At 36.8% G+C, this 24765-nt stretch overlaps 1 protein-coding gene across 2 annotated transcripts in view; it reads left to right on the top strand.

Moving 5' to 3' along the window:
* Positions 1–24765, top strand: part of LOC108710927 (SWI/SNF-related matrix-associated actin-dependent regulator of chromatin subfamily A containing DEAD/H box 1) — a 67641-nt gene that overhangs the window by 5417 nt on the left and 37459 nt on the right. For both annotated transcript variants that reach the window (XM_018252143.2, XM_018252136.2), the window contains exons 3-9: positions 514–655; positions 5463–5646; positions 8167–8233; positions 11789–11880; positions 12678–12776; positions 13392–13476; positions 21095–21495. In XM_018252143.2, the coding sequence (XP_018107632.1) occupies positions 514–655; positions 5463–5646; positions 8167–8233; positions 11789–11880; positions 12678–12776; positions 13392–13476; positions 21095–21495 (1070 nt within the window). The remainder of the gene's footprint in view (positions 1–513; positions 656–5462; positions 5647–8166; positions 8234–11788; positions 11881–12677; positions 12777–13391; positions 13477–21094; positions 21496–24765) is intronic.

The following is a 24765-nucleotide window of genomic DNA, read 5'->3' as shown; positions in this document are numbered from 1 at the left end:
GTATAACTTCAACCCTTCACTTAAAAACAACCCTACCCTACGTAGACCCCCTTCCTCCTCCCTCCCAGCCTAGCTGCTAACTCGAGGAAATGCCCCAAACTTTTTCCTTACCCCTCGGTGCAGAATCAGGGATTGCAGTTCACGGCAGCCATCTTTGGTAATCTGAGACTGAGACCAGCGAATTGGCACGTGCGCAGTTGGAGCAATTTCCCGGTTCGTGACAACTGCGCATGCGCCAAAATAGACGGAAATTGCCGAAGCGCTTGAAGAAGACACAAACACCCAGAAGATAGCTGCTGTGAATCTGCACCGAGGGGTAAGGAAAAAGTTAGGGGCATTTCCCCGGGGTAGCAGATAGACTGGGGGGAGGAGGGATTGGGGTCTACGTAGGGGGGTCGGGTTTCTTTAGTTAAGGGTTGAATTCTCCTTTAAATAACTTTGTTATATTATTCACGTTCTTGCTATTTGTTACCTGTTCCATAAATAGTGGTCATTTATTTGTACATTCTGCAGTGACCAGCATCCCTGAGACCCCTGAAGCTAAGAGGGCAAGCAACCCTTCACTTTTTAAAAAAGATAAAGGTGTCAGTTTTCTGGATTCAGACTCAGAAAATGAAGATCATCAGAGCAACCAGAAATCACATACAGGGGAGGAGTAAGTAAAATGAATATCATAGCATTGTATTTATAATATTATTGTGCAGATATATGGATTATGGATGAAAAATATTAAGGACATTTTTCCCTAGCCTTATGTACAGTAGTTTCTAATGCGCTTTTGTAATTTCTCATTGATTTTAGCTTTTATAGTTCATTAAGTTGCAGTGTGTAGCAGTACCCTCTTACCTCCCTCTCTTGCAGTTTTGAGCCTGTGGTCCTCACATTTTTGCAAACATGCTACAATCCTTTGTTCTTTCTGCTACCTTATTATAGCTAGCGTTCCTGTACTTTTGATTCGCTTCAAACTGTGGCACATTCTAATGCAAAGTATGGGAAGTCCCTGTATTACCATTCAGTGTTCAAAATATTTAAGTTTTATTTCAGTTTTAATTTCTTCCATGTTATAGTATATGGTGAAATTGGTTTTTCTGTTGTGTTTTCATTGTGTTTTTACCGGAAAAATATAGTTTGGGGTCTTAAGTCATCTTATTTATTTATTTTTTCTTAGATAGAAAACCAACATTTCGGTCTCCAGAGATCTTTATCAAGGTTAGACCTTGATGATAATCTTAGATGACCATAAAAAGCACATTTTTATTACTATGAGAGACCTGTGAGTGCCTTGTTTTGATTTTTTATTAATATACAATTTCTCTGGTATGTGCACCCAGGCAATTTTACTTCAAAGTGACTGCAGCTACTTTGAACATAGATGCATACAGTGTGTGTGTCCATGTGCACTGCAATATCTGTATTTCTTAGAGATTTTGTCATGATTTTTATGGTATCGTTTTTATTACTGAATTACACTGCACATTATACGTAATTCATTCTACCATTTTAAAATCTATTGTTGAGCCAATAAGTGTGTTTTTTTTTGTTTTTTTTTAGGTTTAATATTGGTGTGTAGGCAGCCATCTCAGGTAATTTTGCCTGATCGTGTACTCTCAGAAAGAGCTAGCACTTTACGATGGAACTACTTTCAGACAGGCTGTTTCTCCAACTCAATGTAATTGGAAGAGTTAGAGTGGGACCTGGATTTTTATTATGCAGTGTTATTCTCATATCTACCAGATTGCTGTTATCTGGTTACCTTCCCATTGTTCTGCTGATGGGCTCCTGGGGGGAGGAGATGGGGTGATATCACTCCAACTTGCAGTGCAGCAGTAAAGAGTGACTGAAGCGCATACGAGCACAAGTCACATTTTCAGCGCTGGTTCATTAAATGTGGCTTATGCTGAACATACTTTGTGCCTGTTATTTTTTTTTTAAAGGTTAAGTTTTATTTGTTTTAATAAAAATTACAACAAAAGCATTGATATATCAATAAGCATGTGGACATGAGTCACTGGTGTTGGATGATTTACTCACAAAGTTTTCGTCTTATTTTAAAGTTAAATTAATCTTGGAAGTCATTACAGGTAAATGGTAAAAAAAAAGATTCATTATCTGGTTACATGTGATCTCTTGGTTGTGCACCCGGCCCATTTCCCACCAAGGACTCAATACCTTCTCAAACTTATCTGCTGTGCCTCTTGCTTCATAGGTAAGCTTTATTTTGGGTATTGCAGAATCAACTAAATTTATCCAGGAGTCCTTTGTGGGAGGAGTGGGCCCCATTTTTGCCTGTTATTTTAATTAGGAAATATCTATTGTTGTTATTTCTTGCTTTAAGAAGGACAGAATTTGCAAATGAAACTAAAGTCACATTTTACTTCCTGATCCCAAAGAGCAAAGTGAAACAAACCACAGCAGCCCACTTTTTTAAAGGACCAGTAATATCAAAAAATGAAATTGTTTTAAAGTAATAAAAATATAATGCAGTGTTGCCCTGCACTGGTAAAACTGCAGTGTTTGCTTCAGAAACATTACTATTGTTTATAAAAATAAGCTGCTGTGTAGCAATGGGGGCAGCCATTCAAAGGAGCAAAAGCTCAAGTTACACAGCAGATAACAGATAAGCTCTGTAGAACATAATGTTATCTGTTGTCCATTACTTATCCTGTGCCATTTAGCCTTTTTTCAATTTCCGCCATTGCTACAAAGCAGCTTGTTTATATGAACTATAGTAGTGTTTCTGAAGCAAACAGATCAGTTTTACCAGTGCAGGGCACCAGTACATGATATTTTCTTTACTTTAAAACACTTTCATTTTTTGGTGTTACTGGTCCTTTAACAGTCAGACTGCCAGACTGTTGCATTTGAAAACATACATTTATTACTGGAGCCAGAATGAGAATTATGTAAATGCAGCATGTTGTCCTCCCTATCCTTAACAATACCCTCAACCAAAGCAGCTTCCCCGTTTTCCCTTCCTATTCCCACTACCTCATCTAACCTGTCTTCCACTGAATCCTTTACTGCACCCTCCCCCTCCACGCCTAGTTTAAAATCTCCTCCAACCCTCTAGCTCTCCCCCAAAGAAGCTTCACCATTGTCATTGAGGTGCAGCCCATCCCTGGCAAAGAGCCTGTAGCTCATTGAGAAATCAGCCCAGTTCTCCAAAAGCCCTCCTCCCTACACCAGTCTCTCAGCCACACATTAATCTCCCTAAGTCTCTTAACGTTCTTCGTGGCAAAGGTAATATCTGAGAAAATTACCTTGGCTCTCCCCCCCCCCCCTCAAATTTACTTTACTTTTTTAGAGGTTGAGATTTGATATCTTTATTTTAAAAGTTGATTGATTTCTTGTGTTCCAGACAGAGCTCTTCTCTTCCCCACATACATAAGTAAACTTGAAAACACGTACTTGGACAGAGCTTAGTAAATTACTCTTTCACATATAGGGTTACTTGGTTATTGTTAGACAGTTTTTTTCTTATCCTACGTATATACATAAACGTTTTCAGACATAAAAATTAATTTTCCAAAACTACCCTACTGTGCATAATCGTACATAACAATGTGGGCTTTTTATATTGGTGACCCTTTAATCAACCCAAAAGAAGCATTTTAAACTAATAACAATCAAAGTTGTTTATCTAGGAAATTACATTTTAAAAGTAAAAAATAGCTCCTTTAATATTAGATCTTCCTATTTTTAATTTTTTTTAATTTTAACATACCCCCAAATTCTAAGGTGGATTCAGGAGAGGTTCCTAAAGATTTTATATAATAAACACTGTTGAGACAGACCTAAACAATGTACCTCTGGAATCTAATGTAGATATGCAAATTATACCAAATGAATAATAAGCTGTGCCTCTTTGGTTACTGCTTGTTTGACGCTTAAATGTTCACCCCTTGGTGTCCCTAGGAAGCCCTGTCACTACACAGCTGTTACAGTCAGACAGCTGTAAGATAGCTTTTTGAAGAAGAAAAGTTGGTACTCCTGCTGGGAGAGTTTCACATGACATTTTGTTTCTCTCTACACACAGAATCACTCAACTGAATCAAATGGGGCTGCAATGCATTTATTTTAACCGTAAACTGTGTCCTTCCTTTTCTTTCTGTGCTCAAAGTCCACACTCAAAAGGGCCTAATAAAACATCTGATGATTGAGAATCTCTGTGATTCCCATTAAGCTTAACTAGTAAATGCATATGTTAACTTGTGTGCAATCTGTCAGACTTTCCCTTTTTTGTATTTTTCTACTTCAGCAACCACTGGTGCAATTATTGATTTTCACATGCAATTTGTTTGCTATTGTCTGAGGTAGCATCATTCTTTGTCTCCCTTTCTGATATTCCTGCACTTAGGTTGGATATCATTGTTGCACGTTTCAGCATACTTTTCTCTGAATTCGTGACATTTAAAATGTGTAAAGTGGTTTAAGATCCCACATGAAGTTTTTGGAGTGTTTCAGTAAACAGTTTTTGTTTGTTAACAAATGAAACAAGTAAAAGGAATGCCATTGCTCGACTTTACCAACTCTGTTAAAACATATGCAATTGTGGGAAACTAAAAATCATCATAAGCTGATATGGTTGCTAAATAGGGCAGGTTTACAAAACAATTTTCACACCTACACTATAAGTTTAGGTTTAAGATATCGATCCAGTTCTCAAAATGGTACCTAAGCATTTCCAAAAGTCTGCTAAGGAACTACAGGTATGGGACCTGTTATCCAGAATGCTCTGGACCTGGGGTTTTCTGCAAAATGGATCTTTCTGTATTTTGGAAAAATCATACCTTAAGTTACTAGAAAATCAGGTTAATGCTAATTAAACCTAATAAGCTGTTTTTGCTTCCAATAAGGATTGATTATGTCTTGGTTTGGATCAAGTACAAGCTACTTTTATTAAAGGAAATCATTTTGAAAAATTTGGATTATTTTATTATAATGAAGTTTATGGGAGATAACCTTTCCATAATTTGGAGCTTTCTGGATAACAGATCCCATACCTGAGCTGGCAAAAAGCCTGCCCGCCATTGTTTCTTATTAGCTTTGAGGGAGTTAAAAGCTTTATATACTGTATTGTCCTAATGAGCCAGATTGCAGAAAAGTTATTGATTAATAGTTTTGATAAGCTCTAATACAGTACAAATATCCGATTAAAGGATGCTAAGAGGCCCCTAAAGTAAACTGGGTTCATTTTGCTTTGCATATAAATGAAGAGAGATGCTTTTCTCTTGAAATGCTTGTATTATTATGGTTGATTTATATGTGCTTTTATTATACAGTTCTGCAGAATATGTTGGTGACTTACATACTAAGTACTTCATAATATCTCTGTATAATTAATTTCCATACATATCTTAACTTAATTCTAACCCGACTTGACGCTTCACACTCAGTTTATTTCTCTGCATCATTGGTATTATTTGCATTTACTCTTTCCTAACAACTGTTTGTTTCCATAGGAATGGCACATCCGATTCGGTAACAGATGATTCTGCGGATGAATATCTTGCTGTTAAAAGGGCACCAGGCTCTGCATTTAAAAGGGCACCAGCCTCTACACAGGAAAAGGATGGATCCAAATCTAAGAAACTCCATAGGCTTAAGGAAATTTTCCCTAAACAGAACAATAAAGAGCTATTGCAAGTAATGATTCAAAATTCTAAACTGCTTGAGTTGTTGTATTTTATTTTTCAATAGATCTATACAGAAAAACGATGATTTTATAGGGGAACGGTTAGGAGAAATTCAAATTGTATTTTTTCTGACAATATATTAAAGAGGTTGTTCGCCTTCAAACACTTTTTTCAGTTTAGTTTCTAGTTCCCCAGAAATAGACTTTTTCCAATTACTTTGTTTTCTATTTGTGACCGTTTTTCTAATATTGAAGTGTAAAGTTTAATGCAGGTCTGGGATAGGTGCCGACTCCTTAACTGTTCTAAATTGATACATTTATTTGATTTGTTTATCTTTGTCCTTGCTGAGCAGAATCCCAGAGTTTCATTAAAGGCAGCTGTTAGAATTTATACAGTAGTTGCTAATATTCCAGAGATACTACTGAGAATTTTCAACTAATTGTATCAACTCAATATAACATATTGTAACTGTTTAGAACCTGCTCCTGGATCACTGAGCTGCCAGACTGAATCACTAGAGACCGTAACATTAAACTTTAAACGTAAATTTTGGGAAAAAAAAGATTATCAGATAAAGTCACATCACTGGGCAGTTGGGAAACTGACTATGTCTAGCCCCATGTCAGATTTCAAAATTAAATATAAAAGAATCTGTTTGCCCTATTGAGAAACTGTTTTTAGTGCAGAATTCTGCTGGATCAGCACTATTAACTGATACATTTTGACAAAAACATTTTTCCCCTGACCTTCAGGGATGTGTGGATGACCAAGCTTTCTTGAAATTAAATTGGCTTGTTTGGTCAGGAATTTTTTCCTCCATTGTCAGACTGTTTGCAGCCACTTTGCAGGAAATGTTTTTTTTTGCCTTTGTATAGCTCGTATGCATTTTTTCAGCAAATTAGTGTCTGACACTAGCCTTAATATTATGTGCTCCTCCGTTAAATTTTGGTATTGCCTACTGCTCTCTGTATGGAAAATCACATTGGCTGAGGACTTTATAGGATCTGTGTATACAGTCCTCACTTAAGAGATCTGAACAGGAACCACCATGTGATGCCGGTCATACCCATACAGCAGAAATACTGCCTTATGTGCATTTACATGTTGCAGAACATCACATAATATGTTAAATATAACATTCTGATCTAAGAATGGTTGCATATGCGTATCACTCATGTCACAACCTTTCATTATTGCTTTAGTCTGATTGTTGCCTCTTAACACTGTTGCAGTAGACGTGATTCACTATTGCTCAGACGATTTGTAAACGATACTCCTCTGGATCCTCAGAGGTGGATAAGACAGCTGCACTATTAATGTTAAATAATAAAATAATAAATTCTAATATATAATGACACAAATGCCGGCGACCAAGCAGAAACTAGTCTCAGCTTACCCTAAAGAAACTAAAATAGGTTTGTTTTCCCTTCAAGAGAAACTTGGAATATAGGTTATAAGAGTAATGTGGAAATTGAACCATTATTTGCAATGTCTTTTGGGAATACTTAAAATAACTGGAGCACTTCCTATGCCTTTAAAAGAAAGGAACAGCAATTTCTACATTTTTATTCGAAAGATTTTGCCATGTGGCTTGAAAAAAATCACAGTGCCGTGTGCCATGTCAGAACATTATACTTGTATGTATGTATGTATGTATGTATGTATGTTTTAAAAGTACACACAGGTAGTAACAGAATACAATAAATGTATATAAGTACATTGGGATTAAGTAGGGAGGAAATGCTTTCCCCGTAGAGCTTACACTTTAAGTGGGTGGATGACTTATAGTCACAAATCGGAGGGCAAAAGTGCACAAGTTTAAGGTATTATCACTTAAAGGATCAGTAACACCAAAAGATTAAACTTTGCAAGTAATTAATAATATAATGTAGTTTTTTCCTGCACTAGTACAATTGGTGGTGTTGCTTCAGAAACACTACTGTAGTTTACATAAATACGATGCTGTGTAGCCATGGGGTAGCCATTCAAAGCATAGGTTATATAGCAGATGGTGGATGCACACTGTAGAATGTCATTATATTCTATTACAGAGATTATCTGTTGTCCGCTAAGTAACCTGTGCCTTTTTCTCCTTTTTAAATGGCTGCCCTCATGGTTACACAGCAGCCTATTATAAAGATAGTAGTCTTTCTAAAGCAAACACATAACATTTACCAAATCAGGGCAACAGTAAATGGTCTCTTAATTACTTTAAAGGAATTGTTCAGTGTAAAAATAAAAACTGGATAAATAGGCTGTGCAAAAATATTTTTTTTTCTAATATAATTAGTTAGCCAAAAATGTAATGTATAAATGCTGGAGTGACTGAATGTCTAACAGAACATAACACAACTACATCCATTTGGAACCACCTGCAGCCTTTAAAAATATCTTGCAATCAAAGCTAAATTCCTTTCTGCTCTAATCTAGACTTTTTAACATGATGGTGCTTCAAAACTACTAAGACTACATTTTAATCACCTTAAGATGATGTCCTCCTAAACCAAAGCAATTTTTCTTTGTCTTTCAGCTAATTGAATCAACAAGCACTCTTGACGGAGCAGTAGCTGCTGGAGTAGTTTTGTTTAGTAAAGAAGGTATTGCAAATTCTATATCACAATTTTGTTTTTATCACGAACAGCATGTATTTGTAAGGTACAGAGTGCTTAAAATAGCTGCTGTGTGTTGTCGTTTCTGGTCTAGATACATCATATGAAACATGAACATATTACTTGAATTGTTACATGTAGCAGGCTCTGCCATCTGGACCAGAAGCAGTTCACAGTAAATACATTGGGGTATAAGTCATTAGACCCAATAGGGGAATAAATGACAGATATATTGCCTCCTGGTTAGTTTCCTTGCACAACAAGAGTTCTTGCTAAACTATAACAATCAACATAGTGTGCACTGAGTGACAGAACTAGCCACATTCCCTCCTTTTTAACCAGAACGGCATTGGAGGAAGACCAAGTGTAGAAGCACAGGAGGAGGTGGCTTGAGGAGAGTCCTTGGCAAGCCTGTCAATCAGTATAATTCCCCACTGTGACCCATGGGTAGTCCAATTGGGGTCAACTAATGCAATTGATGGGTTAGTTCAGCTACCAAGACAGGTCACTCAATGTATGGACCTCTCTTGTGACAAATTAGGTACAGCACTATTGTCATAAACATTAATCACATAAGCTTGTATATCCCAGAATGACTGGTTATCAGTGGTGTCAATACTGCGCCCAAACTTGCGATATCATAACTAAATTTCTTTGTTAAACCTGACTGACTCAGGGGTCATGACAAAATCTACTCTAACTGTACAGTAAAAGACAACATTTTCAAATGGGATAAATCAACTGGCTTCATAGTAGGAATAGGATCTTTCAATATCATAAGGGAAACTGAGTTCCATGACCTGCTCCACTCTGCCTTTGGTCTCGTGTTTTTATGTGGTCCTGGAATTCCCCAGTAACTTATAATATCCTTGTATTTTTATTTACTATTTTACAAAGTGTATTATTGGCATAGTTGTTCTTTGCTTCAGAAACACTACTACAGTTTATATAAATAAGCTGCGATGTAGCCATTCCCTGTGAATAGGAGGAGAGGCAGGCTACATAGCAGATTACAACTCTGTACAATTTAATGGGTTTAGATTCCAGTGTACTTGGATCATAAGTTAATGATAGCAGATTTTTCCAACCCCATCAACTGATATTCTGTGGCCACAAGCCAGGGAGGAGGGATGGGTTTCCAAATGTGGTTTACATTATTGCTTTTATACTGTAGGTTTGTAGTAGGTTTTTAAAGGTGTTATTCACTTTGAGCTAACTCCATATGATATAGAGAGTGATATTCTGATACAATTTGCAATTGGTTTTCATTTATTATTGTTTGGAGTTATTTAGCAGTTCTCCAGTCTGCAATTTCAGCAATCTGGTTGCTACGGTCAAAATGTCCCTAGTAACCATGCATTGATATGAATAAGAGACTAGAATGTGAATAGGAGAGGGCCTGAAAAGATGAGTAACAAAAGCAATAATGATTTAAATTTACCCTTACAGAGCATTTTTTTTTTGAATGGGGTCTCCATTATCACCTCTAATTAGGTTTTTGTTTAATTCAAAATAATAGTGTGCACTAAAATTTGTATTTAATATTACAAAAACTATTTTAAAGAAGGTAAAATCGAATTGTCGTATTGACATACACACTCTCCCTCTCTCTCTCTCTCTCTCTCTCTCTCTCTCTCTGTATTGCTGCTATATTTTTTAGGGTTTAGTTTATTAGCTATTTTGTTTTATAATTGAATTTTAAAAAGACTGGGGCACAGTATGTTTTCTTATAGCTAAATGGAAGAATGTGACCATTCCTTGGACAAGGGATTGGTCCCATGTAGCCCATAAACTATTGCTCTAAATATTTCAGTTTTCAGATCTTCACACTTGCTTAGTTCTGAAGGTTTTTGTTATGTTTGATGCCAAAAGTAAAAAATCCAGGAACTATTTGCAGCTGTTGCTCATATTTACATTTTTATGTTTTGAAATAAGACGAGAAGAGGCAAGTTTTAATTTAATAAATATTTTCACTGCAGGCAGTCCCCCCTCCACATACCCTGTAAGAAGTGGAAGCTTCGTTTAACACCTGTTTTAACATTGAACATTGTACATATTCTAGCGGAATGCAAAATGTGATGGGGGAGGTGTTAAACTAGCCAAAATGCATAGTACACTTAATTTGAGATCAGTGCTGAGCTTAACATGTAGCTTACACTGTCGGATAATATATAAAGAAAAATTTGTAAGAGGACTCTAAGCAGCTAAAATCAGAAGGCACCACAGATATGTAGCCTGGAGCACAGAATCACATTATGATTTGACAGTGTAATGCATTTGTTAAGCTCAGCATTGATCTCAAATGAGGTGTTTTTGCTCCTAAGCTAGTATACTGCCTCAGGTGGGTCCTCTAGTGCTCAGACAGATCAAAGCAAAACAAAAAAATTATCAAAATATAAATGCAAACATTTTTTTCAATTGTTGAGTGTGTCATTATCTTGTCAAGTCTAAATGTACCTGTAAGACATTCAGTTTTATTTAGTGTTAACTCTTTCCTTGGTATTGCTCTGAAAAGAGTAATGCAGTGATTCTCACTCTGTTTAAAAAAAAAAAAAAAAAAAAATTGACCTTGGTGAAATTTTCACTAAATACTGTCCATTCTGCTTTGGCTGCTAAAATGGAAAAACAAAGTACTTGTGCAAAGCATACACTTCAAACCAGCTGTATTAATATACTCTGACATGCAACAACACCGCCTCCTTCAGACTCAAAATGTTAATGCCAGCTTTCATGCATTTATAGGTGATGCAGCAGGCAATATAGTTTTACAGTCATTGTGTAATGGATTTTAGGGATCACAAATGCAATGGAGTTAAAAAAAAGATAACGTTATTGGCCAAAATGGATATAGGCAGTTAACATTTTTCAAATAATTTATGTACAGAATTACGTACAAACCACATCTGCGCTTACAAGTTTGGTGTTTACGTTTTATAAAGAGGTACCTTGGTAGCAATCAGCTAGTACCCTATGCAGAGAGTGCTTGGCAAAGCACTTTTGCAATTTATTTTATTTCAAGCTACAGTCTGTTTTATATTGCTAATATCTGGCTGGTGGCTCAGCAACCCTCTCTCTGTGCTGCTTTGTTGCCATCTGAAGGCTTGGAAGATCGTACTTTCAACTTATGCATTTTGCAATACAGTATATTCTACAAATATCTTTCAACATGTATCTAAAGGAACAGCAACATCAAAAAATTTAAATGTTTAGGTAATTAAAATATATAATACTGCTGCCCTGACCTGGTGTGTTTGTGTAGAAATGCTACTATGCTACTATATATATATATATATATATATATATATATATATATATATATATATATATATATATATATATATATATATATATATATATATATATATATATATATATATATATATATATATATATATATATATATATATACACGCTGTCAGCTGCAGAGGCAGCCTTACACAGAAATCAAAATAAATTGTATCTGCTATATATCATGTGCCTTGTCTTATTTATTAGATGAAATTTCTTCTTTTATTAATTTTTACTCCACCTGTTATCTCCTAGGTTCATCCCGAAAGAGGAAATTAGATGAAGACAGCTCTCCGGTTCATGATGGCATCAATGGAAAAACCACAAAGAAAACAAAAATTGATGCAGTAAGTTGAACTTGTGATGTGTGAAGCAGATGTGTCTATAAATATCTCTTGTAGACAATGCCTACATATAATAAACAATAGTATTGCCAAGGCATACTATTATTTATTTGCCTGATATCACCTACCTCAAGATGGGCAATATCCGTAAAAGATCTGCTTGCTTGGTTACCTCCCCAAAAATATGGAACCTTTTACTGAGTATTATAAAGTTAATGTTCAAATGTAAAATTCATCAACATATGTTGTACAAAAATGAACACCTTTACCTTAGATTGTCATAGCAATCATTGGCCTCCTCATTCAATATTGAAGGTTGGAAGGGATAAATATGCATCCTAAACACTGAGTTATCTTAAAATCAAATTTCCTGTTCTGTTTTCCTGTAATGGTCTTTCAAAACCTGCTAGAGAAGCCACTGTATATCTCGAATATAAATGTCATAGTACAAGACTGATCAGTAGATAATTCAGATTCTCATTACTTGTCTGTGCATTTAGATAATTGTCACTGTAGTACAAGTATAGGGTTCTTTATGCGGAAAACAGTTATCCTGAAAGCTCTGAATTACGGGAATGAAATACATTTTTTAGTATTACTGTTCCTTTAAGTTTGGATGCAAGAGAAATTACTTTTTCATAAATGTATTTATCATATGGCCAGTGTTTTGTGGGTTTTGATAGTGACATTGCATGGTTTTGGCTTTACCAGCTTGTCTCACCTGCTTTATTGTATACAAACTACTTATGTTCGTCTCTCTCTTTAGTGCATGCACATTAAATTATTGTTTGGGTTCTTAGGCATCAGATGAAGATAGTTCTCTATCTGAAGATGACTGGGAAAAGCAAGAAGCAAGTGTAAAGAAGTTGCAACGGCACTTTCCTGATTTGGATAAAGAGGTTAGAAAAATATTATTGTTTCTATTCCATTAAAGTGTATCTTGTAATATCATTAGTAGTATAGGTGAATTTCGGAAGGTATACTAGAGGACTTTTCATTTTGGATCAAGCTGGAAATTATTGTACGTCCTAGATTTACCAATCCATACAAAAGCGATTTCAGTGTATGTGACAACTCAGACATTTTATTCTGATTTGCATGAGCTTTCTTGCATGTGGCAATAGCAGGGATATCTGGTCATCAGCAGAGGGAACCAACAAGTGTTGTAATTAAGATAGCGAAGTATGTGCACATTTGAAGTTCTTTTCAAAGTTTGGGTCTTTAAGGGAAACCTATTTAAAATAATATAGTAAGATAGTAATACAGATTACCAAATAATGTACAGTGCTGTGGATCTTTTGTAAGAGGTTAGCCATGTAGCCAGATGTGCAATTAAATACAAACTTTTCTTTATCTCGGCATGCTAAATTGCAGTTGTTTGCAAAACTATGTTCAACTGATTTCTTTGCCAAGTTTTTGGATTTTATGCTTGTCACAGAATAATTATTTTGTAATATTTGAAAACCGTAACAGATTTTCTCAATGCAGGTTTCTTTTCTTTTTCTACTAAATAGGAGCTTAGAGAAGTTCTTCAAGAGCATGACTGGTCCTTCCATGAAGCCTTAGAAGCTTTAAAACTTTTTGCAGAAGATGAGACAGGTAGTATGGGGCAAATTCTTCATTATCTTTCAGGTTTTCTACATTCTTCAAATTTCATTCACTTGCTTTCTCTACTTCTATGGATTAAAGGAGAGTGAGCTGTGTCAAGTGGGGGTTATTGGTCTCCAGTTTGTTTGAGAGATTAAAGAAATGGAAAGCTAGTTTGAACTTATGTTCTGGAATGTTCTATAATACTATCAAGAAAAGTGTTTGTAAATATCCTGATGGTTGTGAGTCACCATCAGTGTGTCATAGAATACGAAACCCAAGGAAAGGTTTGCACCACAGTTTGCTAGATACCCCTCATCTCTCAACTTTGAAAAAAAAAAAAAGTGGCCCATCATTTGTACCTGTACCTAGTTGAGATAACAAAATAAACTTCTCTCTAATGACAACTTCTTTTTTTAAATGGCAGCAATAGGAGAACTGTTTGCATACCTGCAGATGAGTGCTGATATGTTTCCATCCTGACATTTTGACAAAAATCTGTGCCAGTCTGACAATCAATCTGAACAGGCTTTATGCCTTTGTCTTATTAGGACCCTCATCTTCCATGTTAAATTTGTAAATTATGGCAAAAAAAAAATGCAGTTTACAATTATTGAAACATATTTTCCACTCGACAATCAAGAATTTTCCACGGATGACAATTTTCAACTAATTCTTTAATAGTTTACATACACCACATTGTATGTATATTGCATAATAATTCTCACTGTTGTGGATATATATATATATATATATATATATATATATATATATATATATATATATATATATATATATATCTATATATCTATATATCTTAATTTAAACATTGAAAAAAAAATTTAATTTAACAAATCATTTTGAATTCAGGTTGAAGGTTACTAGACGAGGCATGCACACCTTGAATGTGTGGAACGTGGAGGATTTTGAGTGCACCCTTCTTGTCCACTTACTTTGCTGTCCTTTGCTTGTTCCTCTTTTTTGCTTTAGGTTGAAAGGGAGGAAGAATGGGTGAGATATAATGCAACCCACTTCAAAATCCAGATTAATCTTCTATTTGAAGTGAATTTTGCCAGATTTGGGAGTTGGTTGTATGCTCTCTTGCATTCTGGTTTTCAGAGTGTTCAAGGTACTAGAATGTTGTATAAAGAACCTGATATATGTATGAAAAATAAACAAGGTGCTATGTTATATATAATTTCCTAATAGGGATATGACCATGACCATGTAAAAGCACAAGGAGAAGGTTGTGCTTTTACACAAGTCAGTGAACTTTGAGGTGACTGCTAATATCTTAATATTTTACTATAGGGTATGATTTATTATAATACATAAGCTTCAGTGAGTTGTGACAGAAATCACTAAGCCCAGTTTAAATGGATATTATTTAAAGAATATTCATGGCTCTTGTGTTTTATATATCTATTAATGCCGTAGAGTTTTTAACGGAGCCGCACACTTAGATTAAATGCAGTTGGGGAGCTTACTCATTTATTTAACACACCAACGTTTTTGGAGAACATCCTGATGAAGGGAGGGTTGTACCCCCCTGAAACGTTGATACCTTGGACCCTCCCCCGAAATGTTGATACTTTGGTGTTTTAAAGGACAAGGAAACCCTTTACCATAAGACTTTACTATGTTAATGGGGACACTTTCTGTTCTACTTTTATTTTTTTTAAATACCTTTTTATTTTTTGTTAGGTGACATCTCATAATCTAAAGTAAGAAAGCTGTGTCGCACACGCCATATTTGCTTAGCTTTAGTCACGAATGTCCCCACCCGCTGTCATAGTGTCATACAATGTGCAGAGCTGAATACAAAATGCCACAGGCAAGTAGGGACAGGAGGTAGAAAAAATCTGGCACATAAACACACAGATCAACACTGAGGGAAACGAGATACAAAGTGCTTGCTGCTGATCGTTGTATGTATTGCTGGTTTTTGGTCTATGTCACCTTAGCAACCGCTTGACTATGTTGCTATTGGTGCGAGCTGTTTAAAGAGCAGGCATTGCAGGATCAATGTTTTATAGCTGCTAGGTCACAATCTTAATTTATGCAAAAGCGCTACTTACTGATTCTACCCAACACGCATGCTCCTGGTTTGAGTGCAGGAGAGCTGCATTCTGGGATTTTTTTCATTAACTCAGTGTTTTTTTCTGAAGTGTGCTGTTAAACAGCTGAATGGATAGGAATAGAGGAGATTCACTAGCACTGTGCATCTCACAAGAGGTATGCCTTTTCAATGAATTTAACTCTTTGTTAGACTTTCCTTGCCCTTTAAATAAGTGCGGGTAAGCTCCCGAACTAATCGCATGTATGCTGCTCTGTTAAAAACTCTACTGCATTCCAAGGACCTAGCTAGCCAAATGGAAATTTGATTTAACTTTATTATATAACTTTTAAGCCATATTTCCTTATTTCACAAAGCTAATGACATACCTGTGTTTTGGAATACTGGAATTCACCAGCACACCGAGCCTTTTCTATTTTGTAATCCGGCGCTTAGTCTAGAGCAGTGATCCCCAACCAGTAGCTCGTGAGCAACATGTTGCTCCCCAACTCCTTGGATGTTGCTCTCAGTGGCCTCAAAGCAGGTGATTACTTTTGAATTCCCAAGTTTTATTTGCATAAAAACTAAGTATAGCGCCAAGCAGAGTCTCCTGTAGGCTGCCATTCCACAAAGGGGCTACTAATAGTCAATCATAACCCTTATTTGGCACCACCCAGGAACATTTTTCATGCTTGTGTTGCTCCTCAACTCATTTTACATCTGAATGTTGCTCACGGGTGGAAAAAGGTTGGGGACCCCTGGTCTAGAGTGTCGGCACCCTCTACAACCAAATATCTGCAAAGAATGACTAGCACAACAGGGCACCTGCAAGTGGAGGCAGCACCCCTGCGTGTATTATTAAATGTGCTGCAATATTTCGGGGACAAGCACCTTCATCAGACATTATGACAAGAATAATTGCCACCTTTTGTGTCAGTCATTCATAGCAGGCATCTGTGTTTTGACTTTTGAGGTATTCTTAGGGAATGTGTGTAGATGAACCGCATCTCTCACCCTTCCCACAATGTTTCCTGCCCTTGTGGTGCAGATCTCTCTAGACGGTCGGTACAATGTAGAATATTTAAGAGAATAGCACAACGCCATGTATGTTGGGATTAACCCTCCCTTCATCAGGATACAAACATTTGTGCTACAAACATTTTTAAAGCATAGGGAAACATAGAGTCCCGCCAAATTACCCATAATCCACCACGGTGTTCGAAAGTAAGGCTTGATACTCAAAGTCCATGTTCTGGTATTATTGTCCAAAGTCCAGTTTCACATTAAAAAGCAAGCGTAAATGCATATTTGAACCTTCTATCCCAATTTGGTTACCGTGGTGGATTATGGGTAATTGGGTGGGACTCTATGTATCCCTATGCTTTAAAAATGTTTGTAGCACAAATGTTTGTATCCTGACGAAGGGAGGGTCAATCCCCCCCCCCCCCGAAAAGTTGATTCACAGGTGGTCACTTTAAATAAAAGGGGTAAGCTCCCCACTTGCAACATATATGGTGTTGTGCTATTCTCTTAAATATTTTACATTCTTAGGGAATGGCCATTTTTAAAGCATCCTTCCATGTCCTCCAGTTTTTAACATGAAATTGAAAATTTTATAAAAGCTTCATCAAACTAAAAAAAGAAACTTTCTAAATACATTGAATTAAAGATCCAGGACTGTTTCTGAAATAATAGTTTATCTTCACTATCCCTCCTTCATTATCTGTTTCTTTTCATTCTGTCTTCATAAATGAGTTGGATGTCAGATTGTCATTGTCATGAATATATTTTATTGGGGGAGGGGGGATCCCTTTAGGAAACAAGATTTATGGTGGCTTTAAAAGAATGAGCTCTAATACATTATCTAGGCAAAAGGAGCCCCCCCCCCCACAAAAGGCTGTATTAGACTTAACTGTCTATCAATATCACACTCCTAACTTCTGCATGAAGATAGAATGAAGAGAAACATATGCTGAGCAGGGGAGACTCTAGAATAATATTTTAGAAATGGGTCCGTTTATATTTAGAAAGTTCTTTATTTCAGTGAGACGAAGCTTATATTAAATTTTTCCAGATATCTCCCCTTTAAAGCACCCTGCTTCCATTCATATGAATGGGACATGCTATTGCAGATACGCAGGTCACTGGTAACACATGGCATTTTCACTGCCACAGTTTTCCTTCGGTACCGTGGTGGGCAGACCACCTAGTGCGTGCTGTTGGACAGTATTTTGTAAACTAATTTTTAATGGAGCTGAGCTAAAATTGTGTGCATAAAAAATGCAGACTGGATCATGTGTGCCAGGAAATAATTTAAGCGCAAAAGGGTCTTTTCACAAATTTAAAATCAAATGCACATTTTTTTAGTATTACTTTGTGAATGTTCTTTCTCCTTTGTTTCCAGACATCTGTGGGTGCAGGCTAGTGATGTGCGGGCCGATCCGATACCCGCGGGTCGACCTCACACTGCTCCCCGCGGCAGGCGGGTGGGTTGAGCTTTCAAATGCCAGCATCCGACTTCCGGGTTCCTGTTTTATAGTCTCGTGTCTGCTCGCCCTGCCCCTTTTGTGACGTCATCGGCGGCGCAGGTCTGTAAAAGGAGCAGGTCTATAAAAGGACCCCGGAAGCGCGGGAGCGGGCTGCAGCAGGGAGGGTTAGGGTTGGGTGCGGGTCAGGAAAACCCTGACCAGCACATCACTAGTGCAGGCTCCAGCTTGCTTAATACAGAAGTCAAACTGAACTTGTAAAACATATCATAATGCAATACCAAAAAATTACAGTAGAAAAACTTAAATTGCAATTTTCCTCACTTGGGTAGAAATTTTGTGGTGGAAGGATTAATGGCATTTTTCAAGCAACGTTCTGCTTTTCTACAGAGCTGTACATGAACACTTTGTTTTTCAGATGTTCATAAGTTCACAGTTAAAATCCAGCCGAGCTTTGCAAATAAGTTTACTATCTTGAGAAGCTTGAGATAGTTAACCTCTGTCATATTGGTGAATACATCTGCCAAGTTGAATAGCTCAATTTATTTTTAAGCAGAGATTTTCAGTATATTTTCTTGCTTTTTCCTGCTTTTCCAGTTTCTAAGTGCACCTGCACAGTTACATTATAATGTAAGGTATGAGTTAAAAAAAAATCATTATCTTTGTATTGATTAATTTGGGTAGGAGCTACCTTATTGCTTGTCTCAGTGTTAGTGAAGCTGAACATTTACTTGATACAGTTGTAATACCATGGTTGACCACTAGTGAAGCTACTGTTACTGAAGAAGTATATGTAGAAGTTTCAAACAATCCTCTGTCGAGACAATCAATATGGTAGCTCCAAATAAAAAGTATGTGTGTTTAATCTGTGCATATAGTAAGCTTTGTACTGCAAGCAAAGTGATCTCTAATTAAAGAGCTTAAAAAACCTTTGTAACTTCTACAAGAAAGTCCTTTTAAAACAAGTGATCCTACCCTTTAAAATGGCAGCAGTTTAAGTGCCATTTAGTTCTGAGTTAGGACCAAACCCTATAGGAAGTTTCACATGGAATGACCTGTAGATATCAGTAATTGGTCTGGGCTGGTCCCAATATTTACTCACATAAGCAGCCAGGGAGGTACAAAAAAAGCTTAAAGGAACATTTCAGTGTAAAAATAAAAACTGGGTAAATAGGCTGTGCAAAATAAAAAAAAAAACAGTTTCTAATATAGTTAGTTAGCAAAAATTGAATGTGTAAAGGCTGGAGTGACTGGATGTCTAACAGAACAGAACACTACTTCCTGCTTCTCAGCTCTCTAACTCTGAGTTAGTCAGCAACTTTAAGGGGGGCCACATGGTACATAACTGTTGAGTTAGTTTGCAATTGATCCTCAGCATGCAGCTCAGATTCAAAAGCAAGTTATGATCCACGTGTGAGGCCCTCTCCTGGTAACCAATTAGTGGAAACCAAGAGAACTGCAGCAAGTAGTGTTCTGTTATGTTACACATCCAATCACTCCAGCCTTTATACATTTTTGCCTAACTAACTATATTGGAAACCTTTTTTTTTGTGCAGCCTTTATTATAAAATTCCACCTTGTGATTTGCTGGTGGTAAAACTCATGTGTCGCTTCAGTCTCCCAAAATCGCTTGAAGTTTCCTCATGAGGTGTGCCATTGCCCTAATGGCTAAGGGCAGTGGCACACAGGAAGATTTGTTGCCCGCAATATTTTATTTGCCACCGGAGGAAACGTTGGACGATTTAGCGATATGTTGAGTGTTTCAAATATTGGCAATGGAGAGGCATTTTTTGGAAGTTTCGTCGCCTGCAGCCACGAATAAAGAATATAGTGCGACAAATCTTCCCGTGTGCCACTATCCTAAGAGAAGAGACTGTGAAGTCCGTATGCTTTCATAATGCAGTCTTGGCCCACCACCCACACACACAAAAGATTATCAAATGTTTTCACTTGTACAATTAGCTTTAAATACTAATCTAGGATAACTTTTCACCTCATTTCTGCTATACTGGTGAACATTTGTCCAATTTAGAGATTTGGGGAGAATGCATTTTTGCTGGAAGCCCAGTTTGAAGGTCAGCAAAGGGTGATATTTTGGGTAAACATCTTAGATATCTTTGGGAATACGACGCCTACAGCAACTTGTTTATACGCACACATGCTTGTTAAGGTGGCCATACACCGAGAGAACCGCTCGTTTGACGAGCGTATCTCGCCCCGATAAGCCCACCTTGAGGGGGCGATATCGGACTCATCCGATCGCGGGCCATAGGGCCCAATAATTGGATCATAACGAAGGGTAAACATGCGGTTGGATCACGGAGCTGCATCAATGCCCAGATGAGGCCACGATCCGATGGGATTTTTAACCCTGCCCGATCGACAGCTGGCCGACTTTTGGCCAGATATTGATCAGTGAAGCCAATCAGAGGGCCCCACACATAGGTCAATATGCTGCCGACTCGGTCTGTCTGCAGCTTTTATTGGCCGTGTATGGCCACCTTTACGGGAGAGTTTGACCATATAAAAATCAAGGACTGCCGTGGTCTTAAACCAAAAACAGCTACTGCTCAAAATTCTTGTCTCGCCATTGGGTAGTTCCCTGCAGATAATTATGCGGTTGCACAGGTGGCTCATAATATAAACAGGTATTTATAGAATATGCACTTATGCTGCTGTACGATTATCCACAAAATATATACAATGAAAACTGCCTAAAATAAGTTTGATATGTGTATAAATTTGCTGTCGAGTAAGTACAGTGCCGAGAGGTTAAGCATGCAGTGTAGTCACACCCCGGATGTTAATGTAAAAGTGAGGGAATGGTATATCTCTGGGTTTGATTTGTGGAAATCACGTAACTGTGCATGTGAATCAATGTTACTGGTTTGGTTTCTATTTTTTTACTTTTTATTAAGATATTGATATTTAAATAAATGTTTGTCTTTCTTGTTTTTTATGTCTGTATATCTGTTTAAAACATCGTTTTTTTTTTTTTTACATAAGCATCAGTTAAAAAAATTGTTCTTGCAGGTGCTGTTTCATTATCTGTATAGTTTATTTTTCTGTATGTTTCTTACATGCACAGATACTTTGAAAAATGCTTCCAAAAAGGAGGTTTCAAACGGAAAAGAGCTCTCCAGAAAAAATGACCATAAAAGCAGTGCCAAAGCAAAGGCAAACCAGCTTTCTAATAAAACAATGGCTCAAAATGGTGTAAAGAAAAAAGCAAAAGGGAAAAAAAATTCTGAAAGTGCCAAAAGGGACACGAGGGACCTAGAGAGCGAGGAATCTGCCTCTGAGGCTGGAAGTTGCCTGGATGAGGACTATAGCAGTGGTGATGAGAAACTGGAAGAGGAATACAAAACAAAAATCCTTAGCTTCTTGCAGGATGCTTCACTAGATGAACTGTATTTGATACCTCATTGTTCTCATAAAAAAGCTCAGAAGATCACTGAGCTCCGGCCCTTCAGCTCTTGGGAATCTCTGGTAAGTTTTCACTGTTCACTATAGTTCTCTGTCTCTCTCTTTTTTTCTTTTTCTTTTTTTTTTTTTTTTTTTTTTTTTAAATATACCTTTTATGCTGATAGACAAGAGATGTCTGCAAATTAAAAGCCTAGATGGGTGGCCTTATCTCAAGAAGGCTAACACTACCTACATTTGAGCCAATAGCATTTCAAAGAGTGTCATATGACTTACTTTTGAATAAATTAGGGGTGATTTTCCTTGAAAAGCCAAGCTGATTGGCTAGCAATCCTGCCACTCATGTAGAAACCTAGTGACTTGGTTCATTTCTCTGCTAAAGCAGACATTATAACTCTCCTTTGTGAAGACGTTTGCCAGTCGGTTCTGTATGATTTCAGCAGACAAAATCTAAAGCAGGAGGCAATAATGTGGCTGGATTTTTACTGCTACTGTAACTGTTTGAAGAAGAAACTGCAAGGGGATATTCATTGTTCCAGATGCAGCATGATTTTTTGACATCACCTTTCCCCCCAAATCCCTTTTCTACAAAGGAATCTTATGTATTTCTTCTGGCTAATCGGTGCTGCCATGTTATGAACTCTCTCTATCTGCCGTTTACTAAGCAAAGGTGGAATTGTTTAGAAACTTAAATTCTTAAGGGGTGATCATTTTTACAGTCCTTGGTGAGTACTTTACTATCCGAGTATAACTTTATTTTCTGATAAATCAATATACTACCTTTTTATATTTGCATATAGAAAGATGTATTTCAGATTCAATTTAACTGTATACAAGCAAGGTTTTTAATGTTTGATGTGCATATATTTTTACTCTTATTTCAGTTGCTTTAACATAAACACCGTTCCAAACTGAAGGCCTATGCAGCATATATTTTAGGGGGAAAATGTTAAACCAGATCAAATTCTGTTCCATTTTATTTTTTTCAAATACTGTTCTTAAATTCTCATACAGTGCTGTTGGTGTTGTCTTCGTTGTAGGTATTGTGGGTATTTTCTCCTCTACATTTAATCAGGCAAATGTAGGTCTGTCATGTGTTGTTTTTTCCCCCCTTTTTTATAGAAACGAGAAAAAATAAGTACAGTGAAAAATAAGCATACATTTTTAAGCAGCAGCAGCAGCGCAGATTCACAAGCCTGTCTTTGCACACAGAATTAAATGCCTGAAGCTATTGGCAACTTTAGCAACATCTGTCTGATAGGCAGCTCAGAAAAACGTGTTCAGCTTTGCCTCGGCTCATTCATTTGCAAAACTATTTGCTATAGGGCTGCCTGTCCCATAATTTTTTTGAGCACCTAAAAAAATGGTTTGAATGTTGTACTAACCTGCAGTAATTTTAAGGTTTATTTAATTAAGAACATCTGTCGGCATCCACACCCATATGCTCATTTTGTTTCTGCAACTACATGTCCAGGGAACTATTAAGACACATGATGTATAACTTTGATCAAATGTGTGTGTGTGTGTGTGTATATATATATATATATATATATATATATATATATATCATTAAGTCTTTTTTTTGTGCTAAGGTTATTTTTAAGATCAAATATGCTTCATTACAATGGCACTATTGGTATTTTGTTGCCACTTTATTTTATCCTTGTGTCTGCAAAGGCAATTACATTCCATTATGATTAAGCGTTGTGAGCAAATGTTGCACTATGATGCAGCAAAACTACAACACCTTCACTAAAGCCAGGCATTTTATGTAGACTTCCATTTTACTCACAGAATAAAACCTCCAGTACGAAACTCCCCCATACTCCTTTACATGTAGAAAGATGCAAAGAATAGCTTGCTAATACAGGTGATGTACTTGCACAGTGCACTGCAGGGAAGAATACTGAAATATGAATTTTTAAATTGCGTATGACCACCTGACAACCCATTTTACCTATTGTTCTATGTAGCTTAAAGGGATCCTGTCATCGGAAAACATGTTTTTTTTTTCAAAACGCATCAGTTAATAGTGTTACTCCAGCAGAATTCTGCACTGAAATCCATTTCTCAAAATAGCAAACAGATTTTTTTTTTTTAAAATTCAATTTTGAAATCTGACATGGGGCTAGATATTTTGTCAATTTCCCAGTTGCCCCTAATCATGTGACTTGTGCCTGCACTTTAGGAGAGAAATGCTTTCTGGCAGGCTGCTGTTTTTCCTTCTCCATGTAACTGAATGTGTCTCAGTGAGACATGAGTTTTTACTATTGAGTGTTGTTCTTAGATCTACCAGGCAGCTGTTATCTTGTGACAGGGAGCTGTTATCTGGTTACCTTCCCATTGTTCTTTTGTTTGGCTTCTGGGGGGGGGAAAAGGGAGGGGGGTGATATCACTCCAACTTGCAGTACAGCAGTAAAGAGTGATTGAAGTTTTTCAGAGCACAAGTCAGCTGGGAAATTGGGGCAGCTGGGAAATTGACAATATATCTAGCCCCATGTCAGATTTAAAAATTGAATATAAAAAAATCTGTTTGCTCTTTTGAGAAATGGATTTCAGTACAGAATTCTGCTGGAGCAGCACTTTTAACAGATTTTTTTTCCCATGACGGTATCCCTTTAAATAAAAAAGTAATTTATGGGAGAAATTTGATTCTTGCCTTCTTGTCTCAAAGAAAATCAACTGGTTTGTGCAGAAGACCATGCAATAAAAGCTTGTTAATTAATGTTTACCTTAGAGAATTCCAGGGGCTGCTTTTTTCAGTTTCTTTGTACCTGAAAAGAGAGTGTAATATTAAAGGGGTTGTTCACCTTCAAACAACTAGTTGTTTTCAGATCGATCACCAGAAATAATGACTTTTTCAAATTAATTGCTATTTTCTATGTGTCACCGTTTTTCTAATATTGAAGTGTAAAGTATAGTTTTTCACCTTCTAAAGCAGCTCATGGGGGGGTCGCCGACCCTGTACACTGATCTAAATTGATACATTTATTATCTTTGTCCCAGCTGAGCAGAATCCCCGAGTTTCATTACAGGCAGCTGTTAGAATTGATACAATAGTTGCTAATACTCCAGAGATGTTGCAAAATTGTAACCGTTAGTCTGCACCTGAATTACTGAGCTGCCAGACTCAAACACCAGAGGCAGGGACATTCAACTTTAAATTTATAATCTGGAAAAACTGTAAAAAATAAATAATGTAAAGGAATTGAAACAAGTCTTTATTTCTGGGGAACAATCTGAAAATAACTGAACTGAAAAAAGTGTTTTGGATGGTCGACAACCCATTTAAGTATTTTCTATTTTACAAAATGAGCATTTTAAATTTGTGCTACT

Source organism: Xenopus laevis, chromosome 1L, assembly GCF_017654675.1.
Source record: "Xenopus laevis strain J_2021 chromosome 1L, Xenopus_laevis_v10.1, whole genome shotgun sequence".
NCBI classification, from domain to species: domain Eukaryota; kingdom Metazoa; phylum Chordata; class Amphibia; order Anura; family Pipidae; genus Xenopus; species Xenopus laevis.
The sequence above is the reverse complement of the archived record's forward strand: the minus strand, read 5'-3'. Positions and strand labels throughout refer to the sequence as shown.